The 17744-nt window shown below is 56.8% G+C and overlaps 1 protein-coding gene across 1 annotated transcript; it reads left to right on the top strand.

The window, feature by feature from the left end:
• The first annotated feature begins 1273 nt into the window (after positions 1-1273).
• Positions 1274-16482, top strand: TRIT1 (tRNA isopentenyltransferase 1). Its single transcript, XM_032710157.1, has 11 exons — positions 1274-1433; positions 7105-7245; positions 7668-7766; positions 8097-8245; positions 9098-9240; positions 9511-9622; positions 9728-9840; positions 10812-10889; positions 12354-12463; positions 12791-12908; positions 15847-16482. Exons 1-11 carry the CDS (start codon positions 1287-1289, stop codon positions 15984-15986), a joined length of 1350 nt encoding a protein of 449 aa, XP_032566048.1. The 5' UTR covers positions 1274-1286; the 3' UTR covers positions 15987-16482.
• The last annotated feature ends 1262 nt before the right edge of the window (positions 16483-17744 follow it).

The following is a 17744-nucleotide window of genomic DNA, read 5'->3' on the forward strand; positions in this document are numbered from 1 at the left end:
TTAAAGCTGCATACACAAGTACACATCTACCTGAAACTTCCCTGGTTACTGGTGCATGTGTCTCCTCTCATATCACCAGTCAGGATGAGGAAAGGAGACTGACAGTGCTGTGAAGTGAACAAAATAAACACACAGGGCTTTCCCCCTTGCTTGTTCAGCACTGCAGTTTCTGAGTGTCAGCTGTAATCACTGCAGTTCGGCATTTCCAGGCCTGAATTAGTTATTTTTTATCACACACTGCCCCGCTCACACCCTGCTCCTTGCTGTACCCCCCAAACCACCTCTGCTCGCCCATCACATCAGCACCGGCCCGGGGGTGCCATGGGCGCGGTGCCGCCTTCACGCCTGGGCTGGCAAATTTTTAGGACAGTTTCCCGAGGCGGCGATAATCCCTTCCCTGCCGAGGGGGGCTGGCTGCCCGCACCCCCCTCCCTCCCCGGCCTGCAGCCTCCCTCTCGCTGTTGCCATGGCGAGGGATGTGTGTTGCCGGGGAAAGCGGCACCAAGGAGGTGCCATGGCAACCGCCTCCCCATTTCCCTCCCCTCTGTTGCCACGGAGACAGCCGCCCGCTCCCCATCCTCTCCAGTTGCCGTGGCGATGGGGAGGACGAGCCTCCGCGGAGCCTGCAGTTGCCACGGCAATGTGCTCTTCTCCCTCGCCATGGCAACAGCCCCGCATCATCCTACTCTGCCCCGTTGCTATGGCAACAGCCCCCGCTCCTCATCCTCCTGCACCATTGCCGCGGCAACAGCATCCTTCCCATCCTGTTATACTCCCTGTAAAAAAAAGGGACCGCGGGGCTGAGCCCCACACGTGGACACGGGTGTGAGGGGCCCAGAGGGATTCTGGGGGGGAAGAGGGGAGCAAAGGCCCCCAAAAGGAGGCAGGGGCGTGGGGGTGGGTTTGGCGACCCGGGATGCAGGAAAGGGACCCGGGCTGGCCCTGGGGACCCGGGGCTCGGGGAGGGAGGGACCCTGGGGCACAAAGAGAGACCGGGGGACACGGGGAAGGACCGGGCTGGGTCTGGGGACCCGGGGCGAGACCGGGGGACACGGGAAAGGACCGGGCTGGCACTGGGGAGCCGGGACACGTGGAGGGCCCCGGGTTCACGGTGGGGAGGGCTCGGGACACGTGGAGAGTCCCGGGGGCACCGGGAGGGACCGCGCTGGGCTCCGGAACGCCGGCGGGCAGGGGCACACGGTGCTCGGGGCCCGGCCCGGACCCTCCCCGCGGGCGGCCCCGGGCCCGTCCCGCCCCCGTCCCGCCCGCCCGTCGCCGGCCGGGCCATGGCGGCGGCGGCCGCGCTGTGCCTGGGCCGGGCCCCGCGGCCGCTCGTGGTGATCCTGGGAGCCACCGGCACCGGGAAGTCGGCGCTGGCGCTGCAGCTCGGGCTGCGCCTCGGCGGGGAGATCGTCAGCGCCGACTCCATGCAGGTACGGCCGGGAGCGGGCACCGCGCACCGGGCAGGCCGCGGCCGGGCCTCGGGCCGGGCCCGCGGCGCTGGGAGGCGGCCTGGGCTGCACCGGGGAGGGCCCGGGCTGGGCCTGGAGGGGCGGCAGGGCCCGGGCGGGGCTCGGAGAGGCTCAGCCCCGGGGGTCTGCGGGCTGGTGCCCCCCCGGGAGCCCTCGGGCCCTGTGTCGGGGTGCCTGCGGGGGAGAGCACGGGGAACGGATCCTGCTCGCTGGGAGCGCTCCCGGTGCCCCGTCCCGGTGCCCCTGTCCCAGCCCCAGTGACCCTGGCCCGGTGCCCCTGCCCTGGTGACCCTCTCCAGGTCTCAGTGACCCTGTTCTGGTGACCCTGTTCTGGTGACCCTGTCCAGGCCACAGTACCCCTGTCCCAGCCCCAGTGCCCCAGTCCCGGTGCCCCTGTCTGGACATGGTGCCCGTGTCCTGTCCCAGCCCTGGTACCCTTGTCCTGGTGCTCCCGTCCCAGTCCCAGAGTCCTGGTGTCCCTGTTCTGATGCCTGTGTCCCAGTCCCAGTGCCCCTGTCCTGATATCCCTGTCCCAGTATCCCTGTCCCAGCCCTGGTGCCCCTGTCCCGGTGGGTAGTTAGTTGTTTGTTCAGTGTGAGCAGTGTCACCATCTCCCCTCCTGCAGTCAGGGGACGGTGCCCTGTGGGTTTGTGGGCTCTGAACATGGCAGCACAACCAAAACTGCAGGGCTGGGAGTATACAGCCCCCCCATCCCAAATAAATTCCTTTTGAAAGGAAACCAAAGCAAAGGTGTTTTAATTTTAGCCCACCCAAAGCTACGTGGAGGTGTAAGGGGTTAACTGAGGGGAGGCAGCAGCTGGAGTTACTTAGTAATGAGTGACACCCAGGGTGATATCCTCCTCACTAGCAAAGGGACACCAAGAGATATGGGAAAGGGTATTAAAAATTATATTTGCTACTTGCCAGTGACGAGTGGTGTCCTCTCTTATTGCAAACAGCAGCATGGAATAAATATATCAGTTGTTTACTTGAGTTCAGTCAACATTGAGGAGCCATGCCTCATTTTTGGGCCCTAATTGTGTTCAGCTACAGGAGCTTTGTCACAATGTACATTTTGGCCACCACAAGAATAACAATTTTGTTATTGTTTAGCAAAATGTTTTCCTAATCCACACTTTCACTGTCTTCTTCCTGTAGTGCCTGAACTTTCCACCGAGTTTAACGTTTAATGTATTTATTACACTTTCTAAAAAGGTGTTTTCTGCCAACAACACCCTTTGTGCTGCTCAGGGGGACACGCCTGCTGTGCTGTGCCCACTTCCTGGTTTCCTGCCCCAGCCTGCCACTGCTGGTCACTGTTTGTGTCCTAGAGAGCTAAACTTAAAAAACTCCCTCTCCTGATTTTGGAGCAAGCAATCAGAAAGTAATTTCATGGAATGTTTTCCTTAAACTCTTGGGGAAGAAGCGTTTGAGGTCTGAGCTGAAGTGACAAAATCCTGCGGGGGCAAAACAAAGCGCGGAAGCTTTGTCCAGCTTTAATAGCAGGGAAGTGGCTGTTGGCTTGAGTGATCCTGTGAACACAAGGCTGCTGCTGCACCCCGAGCTCTGCAGACGTGGCTGGGGCCGCCTGGCACGCTGTGAATTCCCGCCGCACGCTGGTGGATGTTTTGGAGCGTGTATTTTGTGCTCTGGTTGTTTCAGGTCCCACTATGGGAATGCGGGCGCTGGGAGGACTCTGCTGCAGGCGCCCAATGGCATCCGGGCTCCAGTGGCTCTTGTCCTCCTTTCCTTTTAATCTCATTCTAGCGTGACTGTGGAGCCAGAGCCGAGCAGCTCCGCTGTTTTATCCCGTAATGCACCGTGCTGCCGGCGCGGCCCCGAGGGGCGGCGAGGAGGGGGAGCCCGGCAGCCCCAAGGCACAACCCGAGGGGCTGCGCCTCCCCCACCACGCTCCACTGACCCCCCGTGCCCCCCAGCCGGGGCTGCTTTCTTGCTGGCTTTGTTCCCGTGGAATATTGTCTCCCCCCGTGGCGTATCCCTCCCTCTGCCACGCAGGGCTGGCTCTGCTGTCCCTGTGGAAGAGTTGCCGGGTTTTAAAAACCCCATTGCTCATTCTGGACTGACAGCTGCCAGCGACCGTGTCGCCCTCAGCCCCCGCTGTCCATTCATCCCTGGGCTCCGTGGAGCTCTGACAAATGCTGGCAGTGTTTTGGGCAGCTGCTGGAGCTGGAGCCAGGCTCGGGAAGGGGCCAGGGAGCCCCAAGCCCACCTGTTCCACACACAGGCACCACTCCATCTATCTCCAGGGTGTTTTCGTCATGGCTGTGAGTTGCTGTGGTCAAATTACAGACTTAGCTGCTGCCTGCTTGCAGCTCAGGAGCTCTGGTTAATCTGCTGGCCTCTTAATCTTTCTTTTTGTCCTTTCTGTTACTGTTTGTCATCCCAGTGAGTTTTGTTGATGAGTAAGTAATTCCTTGGAAAGCCAGGCGGGGTGAAGCCCGTCCTATTTCTTCATTCCTGGCAGAGTAATGAACATGCAGCAATCCCAATTGCTTACAATCCCACTGTCCCTTCTGGATTTCACCCTTGGAAGTGGTGATGCAGTCCTTCTCCAGAGATTGCTCTAGTACATTGGGTACATTTATTAGTTAGTGTTTCAAGTCATGACATTTTAAGAACCTTTGCTGACATCGCTCTCCTGGCAGGGGTCAGAGTGGGGAGTGAATTGTGCTCTCCTTGCACCTTTGCTTGGTTTGGGTCCTCCATGCCCCTCTCCAGCTGGGAGATCCCTTGGTCCCCGTGAAATTTTGATGCTTTTCCTGGCTGTAGGTGGTTTGGATGTGTCTGGGGCCAGTCATATCACCTTATATACTGTGGTATAGAGGTACTGGGGGTACCTGGTGAGCACCGATGGTGACAGAGGGAGAGAGTTTGGGATTGTGGATGAAACTGGTGGCGGAGCGAGGCTTTGGGAGAGCCTGCCCTTCCCGGGCTGCGGGTCCTCGAGGCACCACGTCCTGGGGATCTCTGGTGTTTGTGTCTCCTGCCTCAGTGTCCCCATCCTTTCCAAGGGGACGGTGCTGCCCTTCCAGCCCGGAGCCGCGGGGCCGCCCTGTGCGGGGGCTCAGCGCAGAGGTGGGAGGACGCCGTCAAGGCTAAGCATCTTTAGTCCTGGCTTGTGTTCCATGTCTCGGGGGCCGGCTGCTCCAGGCTGCTGCTAATCTGTTTTGGGGCCTTAGAAAGCAACAAAGGCTTATCTGAGCCGCTGGCTGAAAATAGAAATGAGTGTCAGGAGGACGTCTCGGTGCGAGGCCCTGCCGACAGCCAGCTGGTGGAAACCTTCTCTGGGCTTTACTGGGTGTGTGTAAAAGGCTGCCTTTGTTTCCTCCCAGCCCACACACTGACACCGCATTCCTCCTCTAGTTGCCAGATACTCCGGGAGCCTCTCGGGTGTTTAATCTCCAGGAGAACCTGGGGATTGCAGCCTGAACTGTGTATCCTGGATCTGCCCGTGCAGGGCACTGGGAGCTCCTGGCTGACTCTGAGCCTCCCATCAGCCTGCTGTATTCACTGTGATTGCAGGCAGACAGTGGGAATTGGAGGAGCTGGAGGGCTGGAAATGGGGAGAGCAGGCACTGAGCCAAAGCTCACTGAATTCAAAGGCTTTCGGTGCCGACTGGAGCCCCGTGTTGAATGGAGCTGCTGAGCCCAGGGATCAATAGGCTGCCTGCAGCCACGGGGCATGTTGGCAGAGCTGCCTGTGGGCCTCTCCTGCCTGCTCAGCATCCCCTGAGGCAGCTGGGTTTCTGCAGGGTAGAAGGGAAGAGCATTTGGTTGCCCTCCCTCTGCCCTGCCCCGGGGAGAGCCTTTCAGTACAGGAGCAGGAGCCGGCCCTCGCCCTCCCAGCAGCAAGTGCCAGAGTTAGGCAAGACAGGAGTGGTGCTGGTTCAGCCACTCCAGTAGCTCACATGACTGCTCCAGGCAGAGATTGGGCTTCCCTGCTCCACTAACCTTGGATTGTCCCTGGCTGCCACTCGGTGCCTGGTGCCCATGGGTCACCTCTGTGTCACCTTGTCCTTCTGTCTGGGACCAGGGGAGCAGTGGGTGGAGGTCATGCTGCAGCTGGAGGCTTGGCAGCTTCTCAGGGGGTATTAAGGGGAAATTTATTTCTTGAAGTCTGGCTCTCTGGCTGGGGTGGTTTCTGGCTGATGGAGGAGGAAATGAGTACAGCTATTTCCAGTCCTTTTTCCCATTATCAGAGTTTATCCCAAGCTGGGAGACTTCCCTAAGCAGGAAGGTGCTGAGAACAAAACACGTCCTTCCAAAGCACCTCCTTTATCACCACCTGCTCAGCCCTGAGCACAGTGCAGAGCTGGGCTGGACTGAGAGGCTTTGTGTGCCCCACTGTGCCCCACTGCCAGCTGCCAGCACCCTTGGGATGCAAGTTCCCACTCTGATCCCTGTTTATCTGCAGCTCTACAGAACCTTGCAGCACCCACTGACAGGTGTGCATGGGACAGTGCTGGGGCACAGGACACCCCGTGCTGAGGAGGGTTGTGTTTGCATGCCATGGGGAGCAGGGTGAGGGGCCATCCTCCCTTCTCCTGGGTGGAATCTGCTCTCATCAGGAAGGGCTCTGCTGAGCTGTGGGGATGGGACTCCAGCCCGAGGCATCTCCAGTCCTTGCACCGCCTGGATCTGTGGGCTGGGCTGTGGCTGGTGCTTTATGCAGCCTGGAGGGTGGATTTGGTGCATCTGCTGGGATCCAGGTTGTCTTGGCTCTTTGCCAGGAACGTTCCTGAGGCGTTGGTTTGGGTGGCTTTTCTCCCTGTGCTGCTCTCACTGAGGGCCAGCATCTCTCAGCAGTGCTCTCACAGGTTATGTATCCCAAACTTGAGACTGAAGACATGTCAGATGTTGCTGGTTGTGTTCACCAGTGTCTCCTGGCACCTTGGCCAGGACAGTGCCACTTTTTCCTGGGGTCACTGACCTGCACTGATGTGTAGCTTGCTCTGTATCCAAGTGTCTCAGGGAGAACAGGCAGCATGTCAGGCTTTTAAGGTGTGCCTGAGCTCAGACTGTTTGTGTGTGTTTAGGAGGCTCCATGGAGTTCCATGTTGCATCCAGAGAGATCTTTGTGTGTTACAGGAAGCAGTGATCCTTGTCCTCACATGAGACTCCGTGCTGTGCTGGAAATGGGTGTCTGGAGAGAGGCACATCTGAGCTTTTAGGTGCAAACAGCAGCGCATGAGGAGGTGGCAGCCTGGACGTAGCTGCCCTTGTTTCAGAGCTCTGTGCTGGGCTGGTGGCATTGACTGGGCTCTGACTCTGCTCTCTGACTGTTCAATCAGCCTTTCCATCCCTAATTACAGGGTTATATCAAACCAGGAAAGCAGTCACGTGTGGTTGGACTCAACGGTTCATCTCCCATGGGCAGGAACAAACACCAGAGAGATGCAGTTTGGCCCTGGCAAGAGCAGGAGTTGGCAAGATTCCTGCTGCCCTGCCTGAACGGGGCACGTGCCCCTGCCTGTGCTGCCTGCTCCAGAGACCAGCGAGGGGCTTTGAGGGGTGACTGGGACAGGCAGGGGCTGTGTGGGGAGGAAGGAGCAGTGGTTGGTGCAGGTTTCATGGGACACAGAGGTGAAGGACGGGCTCTTCTCTTCCCCAGGTGTACAAGGGCTTGGACATCATCACCAACAAGGTTTCTCCTCAGGAGCAGCGTCTGTGCAGGCACCACATGATCAGCTTTGTGGATCCCCTTGTCTCCAACTACACAGTGGTGGATTTCAGGGACAAAGCCATGGCTCTGATATCCTTTCACACTGCAGCCTGCCTGACCAAGCAGATATGGGCTTCCCACCTCTATGGCCAGACCTGCCACAGAGATCAGCGTTTGGGCTCTCATATCCCAGCTAACTCTGTTTTTTCAGAGGATACTGCTGGTGAGGGGGGTTTGGGGCTTCTCTTACCGAGCTAATGCTCAGGGCAGCCCAGGGAAGATCTCTGCTGCTCTGCAACAGCTGAGCTGGGCATTGCCCTCCCTGGCAGTCCCTGGGTGTCCGAGTTTTTGGTGGTGGCTGGCAGAGGTAACAGAGAGATGAGGGACACCTTTAACCCTGTCCTGCAGCCTCACTGGCCCCATGGGGCTGGGAGAGTGGGCCCCAAGGTGCTGCTCCCCCCAGCCCTCCCTCCCTGCCTTGCATCTGTGCTTAGCCTCCCTGACTATGGCACATTGAAGATATCTTTGCCCGAGACAAGATCCCGATTGTTGTGGGAGGAACCAACTACTACATCGAGTCCCTGCTCTGGAAGGTCCTTATCAACACCAAGGTACTGTGGGGGGCTGTGAATCCCTCTGGGAAGGGGTTAGAGACCCTGAGATTAGCTCAGTTGGTTAGAGCATGGTGCTAAACGTGCCAAGGCTGTGGGTTCACTTAAGAGTTGGACTTGATGATCCTCGTGGGTCCCTTCCAACTTAGAATACTCTGTTATTCTGCAAGCCCCATGTTCAAGGCAGGTTCGGTGCTGCCCCTGCTAGAGTGGGGCAAGGAGAACCCAGAGCCCCTTGTTCACCCCGGGGGCCTGGAGGATCTTTTTTACTTCCACTGGCCTCGCACAGGGATGAGCGGTTTGATTCAGGGCTGCCTTTGTGCCCCACAGGAGAAGACCAGCACTGCCCCTGGGCCGGTCAGCGACAGGAAGGTGGAGCTGGAGCAGCTGGACAGCACTGAGCTGCACCGCCGCCTGAGCAGGGTGGACCCGGAGATGGCGGCCAAGCTGCACCCCCACGACAAGCGCAAAGTGGCCCGGTGAGCTTGGCACGCCCGGGGCAGGAGGTGCCAGGGCCCAGCACCCCTTCCCCAGGGAATCGTGTGCCTGGGAAGGCGGCTCTCCCACCCCGGGCTCTGCTCCTGGCCTCGCAGCGGGACCTTGGAGCGCCGGGGTTGGGGAGATCTCTGGGTTCTGAGACCTCTGGCCACGCAACCCCCCTGCCTGAGCTGCCTTTGGGGTCCAGGGCAGTGCCTCACCCCTGGGCCGTGCACACTGGGGCTGCTCCCGCTGCCCTGCCCCAGCAGCAGGGTTTATCTGGAGCTATTTAAAGACAAGCTGCTGTGCTGGCTGAGTAACATAGCTGAGCTCTGTGGGAACAGCACGGCAGCAAGACCAGGCTTGCTGCTTTGGCGGGCCCATCCCAGCCGAGCCCTGGCCCGGGGGGGAGCAGAACACCACCCACCCCATTCGCACGGTGCAGGGGACAGAGGGTTGGGCACCCAGCACAGCTTCCTGCACCTCCCTGGCTGGGCTGGGCTGAGCTGGTGGTAAAGCTCTGCAGCAGCATCGGCAGCGCTGGCCCCTTCCCTGCAGCCCTGCCTGGCTGGAAAGGGCAGGGCTGGAGCCAGGTCCCTGTCCCCTGCAGGGCTTGTCCCAGTGCCAGGCAGGAGTGGGTGGCTGTGCTCTGGGCTCCTTGGGTGCCCCCAGGACCTGGGTGTGCACGGATGCCGGGCACGGGAGAGGGATGAAACCTGCCCTCCCCCCACATGAGAGGGTTGGATCCCAGCAAGTGTCTGCGGTTCCCTTTGCTGGAGCCCCCGGGGCTGCTGGGGAAATGGGAAAAGCTCATTCTCACCGGGCCTCTGAGCTCTGTCTGTCTCTGCTTACAGGAGCCTCCAAGTGTTTGAAGAGACAGGGATCCCCCACAGTGAAATCTTGCACCAGCAGCAGGAGGAGGAAGGTGGGGGGCCCTTAGGTGGGCCCCTGAAATACCCACATTCCTGCATCCTGTGGCTCCATGCAGACCAGGCAGGTGAGAGCGGGCTCCTGGCTGGCTAAGGTGGTGCAGGGTTAGGGCTGACTCCCTGCTTCTGCCCCAACCTCCTCCCTGGAGAAGGCAGCAATTCCTTTGGCACCTGTGGGTGTGACAGAGAGCTCATTCCCCTCACCTGCTGGGCCCTGCCTTGCTCGGGTGGAGCAGGAGGTTGGCAGTCCTGAATCACGTCCTGGCACGCTGTCCAGCCCTGAGCCTCCCGAGGGCAGGGCTCCAGGGGCTGAGGGTGCCCTGCTGTCCTGCCCCCAGCTCTGGATGCCCGGCTGGAGAAGCGGGTGGATGACATGCTGGCTGCAGGGCTGCTGGAGGAGCTGCGGGACTTCCACCGCCGCTACAACCGCCAGAAGGTGGCTGAGAACCGGTGGGTGAGGAGGCAGCTCCTCTCTGCTCCCACTCCCCAGCTTCCTCTGGGAAGGGCTGAGACAAGGGGATGGCTGTGACTCTCGCCCCTTGTCTTGTTCTCCAGGCAGGATTACCAGCATGGAATCTTCCAGTCCATTGGCTTCAAGGAGTTCCACGAGTACCTCGTCAGTGAAGGGAATTGCTCACCTGAGACCAGTGCCCTGCTGCTGCAGAAAGGTGGGAGGAGCACCCTGTGTGCCCCACATCCCTCAGCCCCACACAGCTCCAGGTGACACCACAAGATGATCTCAACCAAGGTCAGACCTTGGGGCAGGTCTTGTTGGGGCTGAGCTGCACCTTTCTCTCTGCATTTCCCACTTCTGCCAACTCAAGGGAGCAGGGACTCATTTTCCAGGGCTTGGAGAACACCTCTGAGCATACCCAGAGCAACCCCTCCCTTCCCCCAGGCCTCGTTGCAGGCTGTACAGGGCAGAGGATGACGTGGGATCTGGGGCTGGTCTACTTGGGTGTTGGGATCCCAGCTGGGCTGTGAATGCTGTGCAGAACAGGGGTAGAAAGGAGGACTGAAGCAGAACTCAAGGAGGGTTCAGTGTGGAGATGGAGACTGAAGAAACCACAGAAATGATAAAAGGCTTGAAAACAAGTCTGGTGCAGAAGGGGCTTGTTGTGTCTGCTCAGGAGACGATTAGGAGGGATATGATAAGCCTGGTATGAAATATTGACTGGTGGTACAGTGGTAAATCATCCTCTGGGCCCACTGTGGGTGGGACAAGCAGTCCTGGGCTCCATTTGTGCAGAGAATTGTTCAATTAGGCATTATGAGAGCAGTGCAGCCCTTGGTTGTCCTGCCTGCTAAAAGCTTCAGAGTGGAGGGTTTGGGCTCTTTCCACCCACTGTTCATTCAGGGGTATTTGGGACACCTTATCCAGCCTTTCCATGCTGCCACTGCCCCCACACTGTCTATCAGGGCTTGACCTCTTTGCTGTGATGACCCTTCTCAGTGCTGGCTCAAGCCCCCCCAGACTGACAGTAGAAATAATTCTTGTGGTGCCACCCAGCACAAACATCTGTCTTGTGTGATTCCCCCCCTGGAGCCGACAGCCTCTTCTCACTGCTCTGAGCTCAGCTTGCAGCATTGCCCTGACCTTTGGGGGTTTTTTTTCTTCTTTAATCCCCCTGTTTCAAAGGGATCCAGGCCCTGAAGCAGGTGACCAAGAAATACGCCCGGAGGCAGAACAAATGGGTGCGAAACCGCTTCCTGAAACGTGAGTCCTCTGTTCCCATCCCTGTTCTTGCACCTCTCCTCATCCCTCCTCAGTGCATCCCCCACTCCAGCTGGAGAGGGGAGAGTGGTGCTTTGGGGCAGTCTGTGTCCATGTGTGCCCTGACCACAGCCTCTCATCCCAGACACTCAGAAGCCACCTCCTCCTCACTCTACCCTGTACCCCATCCCCTCCCCACAGCAGCACCATCAGGATGGATAAAATCCCAACAGGACACAGTAAGCCCTGTGCCAGGCTCTGGTGGATGATGGTGATGGCCACAGCATCCCTGCAGATTATCCCACCAGCAGCTCCTGAGGGGCTCAGGGAGGGGGTCCCCACGCACCCACACATGCTCCTGGCTCTGCAGGGAGAAAAGCCCATTTGACAGCTGCCCTCCAGATTAGGAGCAGGAGCCCTGTGGCTGCTCTTAGCCTGGGCTGTGCTCTCTGTGGTGGCAGGGAGCCAGCAGGACTTCCCTGTCCCAGCCCCAGCCTTGGAGCAGGGCCAGCAGCAGCAGCTGGGAGCCGGGCACTTGTTGAAAGGTGCTCGGTAGGGGCAAAACAACAATAAAATAAACAATAATAATAATAGTAGTGATAATAAAAAAAAAAGGCGGGGAGAAACTGGAGTCAGAAAAAAGATGGACTTTGAACGGGGCTCAAGAGCTCTCCCGGAGCCATGTGCTGGGTGGCTGTGGCTCACCTTTCTGGTGGCAGGTGTGCTTCAGATGGGCCCTGTCGGGGGCTTGTTTGTGGGTACAGCAATAAAACCAGCACCTGCTGGGGACTGGCAGGCAGCACCTTTTGATGGCTTTGTCCGGGCAGGGACAACCATGTGCCCGTGGGCAGGTGAGTTGTGGAGGGCAGGTGAGCCACAGAGAGCAGCCACGTCGCCCCAGGGAGCTGGCACTCTCTCAAAGCAGCTCTCTCACCCAGGCTGGGCTGCAGCAAGCGCCCCGTGCCCTGGCATCAGTCCCAGGGTGGCTGTGAACCTGTCCCTTGTCAGGTCAAGGCACTGGTAAAGTATCTCCTGCCGTGACCTGGGAGCACCAACCCCTGCACAATCAATTACGGCTCTGAGGCTCCACGTCTGCATCTTCTTGTAAGCTTGGTGTGATGGCTTTGTGCCTGGATCCAGCTTTTTCATCTTCCTCAGCCTCCTGTGGGCCATGGCTGGGGTGGGGTGGTTGTTCTCCTGACGAGCTGTTGGCATGCTCAGGTTCTGTAGTGCTCTCCTGAAGGCAGCCAGCCCTGGAGAGGCTTCCTTGAGTTCCAGGGTGTTCCTGCTGCTTGCAGGGGCGATGCCTCCTTAATTTTGGCTCTGGAAAACCTGGTGCTGTTTGCTTCTGAATGCTGAACAACATCTAGATAGGAAAGAGCAGAGCAGATCTCTTCTTCTCCCCGTGGGTGTGGGGCAGGATGCTGGGGGGTTCTGGTGGTGACCTGCTTTTCTGTGTCTCTGTAGGTCCTGGGCCCAACGTGCCACCAGTGTATGGCTTGGAGGTGTCTGATCTCCAGCGGTGGGAGGAGGATGTGCTGAAACCTGCTCTGGAGATTGTGGAGAGCTTCATCCAGGTACTGGATAACTGGAGTGAACACATGAGCAGTGGCAGTCTCAGCAGTCTCCAGGCCCCATGACTTGGCACACAGTCTCTCCCTTGAGCAGGGCTGGCTGCTTACATGTCCAGCCTTGGGCTTTCCTTGCAGTAGTAGAAGTTTGTTGTCTAAGCTGAAAATTTCTCCTAATGCCCAGTGTTCCACTCGATAAAACTGCAGTGTTTGTCCTGCCGACCTTAGTGTCTGGGTTTGGCGAGTCCACATCCCAAACTCATCTACCAAAGTGAACACAGAGGGGCAAATTCTCATGCCAGAAACCAATTTGAGACATTATTTAATCTGCAGGGACGGGAGCCCCCGGCAGAGCCCCTGAAGATGGAGCACGACGTGACCGAGAACAAGCGGAGCCGTCGTGTGTGTGAGCTCTGTGACAGACTCATCCTCGGGGACAGGGAGTGGGCAGGTAGGATTCCAGCAGGGGGACAGGAGGGACCTGGGAGGGGACACAGCAAGTGTGGTTATGTGGAGGGAGGGATTGGGGAAGCTTCCCTGGCTGTCTCTTAGTGGCCGGATGACCCTCGGCACATGATCTTGGGCTTTCAAGGATTGTTTACAGCCCGTGGATGAAAGCAGCCATTTGCAAGCCCAGAGGGGGTGCAGGAGCTGTGCCACAGCAACCATCTGTCGGGCTTCCCCCCTTCCCCGGGCTTCCCCCCTTCCCCAGCACCCGGTGAACACAGGGAGTGTCATGCCAGGGATCTGGATGTAGCATCTGACTGTGTTTAGTCAGGGCTGCTGGTCCTTTACAACACTTTGGATGCTTCCTCAAAAAGCACAGAACAAATCTGTTCCTTCTAAAATTCTGCTGTATAAATGAAAGTATCTTAATGTTTTAATAGCTCTGTTTTGCTCCAGTATATCCTATTTGTATGGGTTTTTTGGTTGAGTTTTTTTTGGTTTTTTTTTAAAGTATAGTAATAGAAAGGGATTTTCTATTTTCAATAGACTTACTTTAAAAGAGCTCAGCTGGAATCAGATTAAGTCAGTGAATTTATCTGTGCTGGGAGGCTCATGCTGAGAGCCAGAAACAAAAAGTAGTGGAGAAACTGGCTGCAGAAATGAAACTGGTAAATCTCCATGTGTTGCCCAAATGCAGGATGTGCAGGGTCGTGGTTTAACCCCAGCTGCATCCGAGCCTTGCACAGTGGCTGGTTTTGGCTGGGACAGCTGATCCCAACTGGCCCACTGCCCACCAGTGGGATGAGAGAGAGAACTGGAAGGGTAAAAGTGAGGAAAACTTGTGGGTTGAGTTAAACACGGTTTAATAGAGAAAGCAAAGCAAAACAAGGAATTAATTCCCTGCTTCCCATGGTTGGGCAGGTGCTCAGCCATCCCCAGTAAAGCCAGGCTCCATCACATCTAACGGTGACTTGGGAAGACAAACTTCATCCCTCCCAGTATCCCCCCCTTCCTCCTTCTTTTCCCCCAGTTTTATATACTGAGCATGAGCCCCATGGTCTGGGACATCCCTGGGGTCAGCTGGGATCAGCTGTCCCAGCTGTGTCCCCTCCAAACTCCTTGTGCATCCCCAGCTGTGGTGGCCTAAGGAGCAGAAAAGGCCTTGATGCTGTTCAAGAGCTGCTCAGCAACAACAAAACATCCCTGAATTATCCACCCTGTGTTCAGCACAAACCCAAACACAGCCCCAGACCGGCCACTGTGAAGGAAACCAACTCTGCCCCAGCCAAAACCAACACAGGCAGACACAAGGTAAAGATAAATTTCCCGGGCTGTTGATCTTCAGATTTGAAGGAGTCGCTTATTCCGACCGAGCTGGGGAAGTGCTGGAAGCAAAGATGGAAGCTCATTGTAATGAGATCAGTTTGTGAGTGCAGTTGTTATTTTAGCCAGTCTCAGCTTGGAGATGCTTTGAAGGAGCTCTGCCTGCCCCAGAACTAGAGCACTCTCAGAGCTGTCAGGGACCCTGTCACCCCTCCAGGTCCAGCAAGTTCTATGACCGAGTGGGAGCTCCTCAAACACCACAGCTGCAGCTACACGTCCTTAGGGATGTCATCCCAGATTCCAATCGATTGTGACAATACCTCCTTCAACCAAGACCAGCTGTTGTTCTCTGCATCCAGCTGAACTGGGCTCAAATCCCCCAGATGGTGGGAGAAAAATGGCCCAAAACCTGGGTGTTCCTTGTGCCTGCAAAATGGAAAAGGAAGGTGAAAACAGTGGTGGGAACTGAGTGGATCTGCAATCTGGTCTGTTTTCTTAAGTCAAGTTGCAGATAGTTCTGGGAACTGCTCCCAGTACCCTGCTGGCTCTGGAAGATTTTAAAATTTTATGTAATTATACAATTTGTGTGGACTTAAAGAGCTCGACTCTCCAGATAGCAGCAGCAATCAGCCCTTCTTCAGCCACTGCAGCTTTGGTGTTGCTTGTGACAAATTGCAAGAGGTGAGACTTTACTTCAAGCTGAGGGTGACCCTCCAGCACTGTGATAAAGCAGCAGCTTTGCATGTAATTTCATCCTTTGGCAGAAAAAGGATGACTGGAAAACACCTGAGGGCCTTAATTCAGCGAGCAAATACCCTTGTTTAATTAAGGCCCTGCTTGAAAAGTTTGTGCTTTAATTGCTGCTCTGATCTCTTTGGAAACAGCAGAACCGCCCCGCTAAGGTGGTCAGACAAAGCACCTTCCCTGAGTTAAAAACACTGATAGAGGAGGTTTTGCTGTCCTTGAGGATGTGATTTCACACAGAAATGCAGCTCCTGCTGCCCCACTGTGTCCGTACAAGCTGAATCCCTGAGGTTACCCCTGTGTTCCCCTCTGTCTTCTGCTGCAGTGCACTCCTGGCTGGGGCATTGCCCTGGGGTTATGCAGAAGCGTAGTTGTGCTCCAGGCTCCATCCCTGACTGCTCTGTAGATGCACAGGATATTCCCAGTGCTGTGGTGCAGGCATCCAGCCCTACAAATGATCCTGGCAGAGCTCCACAGGGAGCTGAGAGTTGCACAACCTCACCTGCAACCTGCAAAGTGCCGCCTCTTTGGAAACACTTTCCCTTCTCCCGCCCTCTTGGGAGAGGCTGGGAGCAGACTTGCTGGGAGAACTGAGTCATGACATGGACTCTTCTGCATGTACAGAACCAAGATTATTCCTTCTTCCAGTCCTCCCTGTGTTCAGGAGGAGGTTTGGGAGCACTGTCCCCCTCTGAGCCCTGATAGTTTGGCCTAGAAGTGTCCAGAGAAATAGCCAGAGCAGGGCTTGGAGTTCACTTTTCTGCAGGAGTGAGTTGTGCGGGAGAGTGGGAAGGGAGGGTGCTCTGCACTGCACGGGAGGATCGGGTGTTTCCTCCTCCAAATTCCACAGATTAAACTGCTCTGTTTGCCTCCAGCTCACACAAGATCCAAATCCCACCTGCACCACCTGAAGAAGAGGAGGAAGCTGGAGGCAGCCGGCCGTGCTGCAGGGACTGCCGGGGACAGTGGGGACACAGAGACCTCAGATGAGGATGGCAGCCTGCCTGTGCCATAGACCTGGAAACCAGCTGGCAAAGAGGATCAGCCGTGCATCCACCTGTATGGCGAGGAAGCACCTTAGTCCTGGGCAGCCTTGAAACAACGAGCTGAGTCATTTTTTTGGGGATGAGGCAGGTGCGTGTTGGCAAAGGCCGTTGGCTGCGTTGGATCGTCTTCATGTGGCCTCGTCCCACCGTGTTCCCAAGCTTCTCCAGCCCTGCCTGGAAAGGGCTGGGCCCAGGGACAAGGTTGCTGGGAGCGTCCTCCCATGCAAAGTGTGAATTCCTGCCAGAGAGGCAGCGTTATCCTTGGAATGGTTGAGCTGATGCTGCTGGCATGTGGATGTGTGGATCCCAGAGACAAAAATACCCCGACTCCTCCAGCTTGGCCAGGAGTGCAGCTCCAGAGCTGAGGGAGCTCTTGCTGGCTTTATTGTGGAGAGGATATTTTTTTTTTGTTCTTTTATATGGAAATAAAGTTGCAGGATTATTGTGGGTTCACCTCCCTGTTAACAGGTGCGGTTTCCTTGCTCTGTGATTCCACCTGGCCCAGGTTCTCTGCTCTGGGCACAGGGCAGGAGATCCAGGTCTGGTTCCTTCTTCCAGTAACCTTTTCCACAGCTTCTGAGGGAGCTGAGCAGATGTTCCCAGCATAGTGGGGGAAGGCTGATCCCTGAGCACACAGCAGGTGCAGAAGGAGCTGGCACCTGTTAAACAGGAACTTGGAAATGATCTCATCGAGTTTGCAACAGATGAGTCTGTCCTAGTTAAGGCTGAATTCCCGGGGGTTTACACTGTGGTTTGGCAGTGGGAACCAGCCCTGCATTTGGATCTGAGCTGCTGAGCAGCAAATTCCTGGTGTTCCAGGCAGTTGGTGTCCCAGCATTGTTCCTGGAGGACGCGAGTGCCGTCTGTGCCGCTGCGCTCCCCGGCGTGCTGCTCTGGTGAAACCAAGACAGCCTTTTCCAGGGCATTTGGGATTCTCCTGGCAAATGAAATCGGGACAGTTCCTCCTGGGAGGATTTTGGGTTGGTAGAGCACAAGTTTTTCCTTCAGCTGCTTGTGCCATGTGGCAGGAGCCACCTCCCAGGGCTCATCCTGCAAGGGGAAGGGCTGCGTGGGTGGATCTGCCGGCGCAGGCTCTGGAGATTCCTGCTTTGGTGGGGATTAGATTAAACCTCCTTTTTGTGTTCCTCAGCACTGAGTTATTTCTGTCACGCTCTGGGGGGTGTGATGAAGTGTGGGGTGGCTTGGGAGCTTGTACCGAAGGGAATATGTGGGGAAGAGCTGGGAATTTGGCATTGGGCGGAGCTGGGCATCAGGTTTGGAATGCTGGGCACTGCATTTGTGTTGCTGGGTCTGTGAAGTGCCAGCTGAGCCTCTTCTCCAGCCCAGACTTGTTTGCCATCCGTGCTGACTCAACCCGTGGATATGGGCTCAGCCCAGGGCTGGAGCACAAGGCCATGAGGTCGTGGCATGGAATCGTGTTCTCCCAGCCTGGATGGACGGGATGTGAGCCCCACTCACCGCTGGTGTGCTGAGCGTGGTTTTTGACAGACAGCATGGAGATGTTGAGTCATCTCCCCAGGCCGGGCCAGCATCAACAGGGCCACACTGGGAATGAGGGGTGGGATTATCTGCTCCGGCTCCTGAGTGCAGTCAGATGTCCATACTGTTAGAAATGGATTAAATATCCTTAATCGGTTTAATATGAACTTTGTTATCCCCACAGATACATGTTATTCCTCTTCCACAGTAACTGTAGTCTGCCCTGT

This window comes from Chiroxiphia lanceolata, chromosome 24 (assembly GCF_009829145.1).
Source record: "Chiroxiphia lanceolata isolate bChiLan1 chromosome 24, bChiLan1.pri, whole genome shotgun sequence".
In the NCBI taxonomy this organism is placed as follows: domain Eukaryota; kingdom Metazoa; phylum Chordata; class Aves; order Passeriformes; family Pipridae; genus Chiroxiphia; species Chiroxiphia lanceolata.

Excerpts from the sequence above, each read along its gene's own strand:
- TRIT1 (XM_032710157.1), top strand. The coding sequence starts at position 1,287 with ATGGCGGCGGCGGCCGCGCTGTGCCTGGGCCGGGCCCCGCGGCCGCTC. Across the intron at positions 7,246-7,667 it reads GGGACAAAGCCATGGCTCTG|ATTGAAGATATCTTTGCCCG; the intron begins ATATCCTTTCAC and ends TGACTATGGCAC. Across the intron at positions 9,623-9,727 it reads CAGAAGGTGGCTGAGAACCG|GCAGGATTACCAGCATGGAA; the intron begins GTGGGTGAGGAG and ends CTTGTTCTCCAG.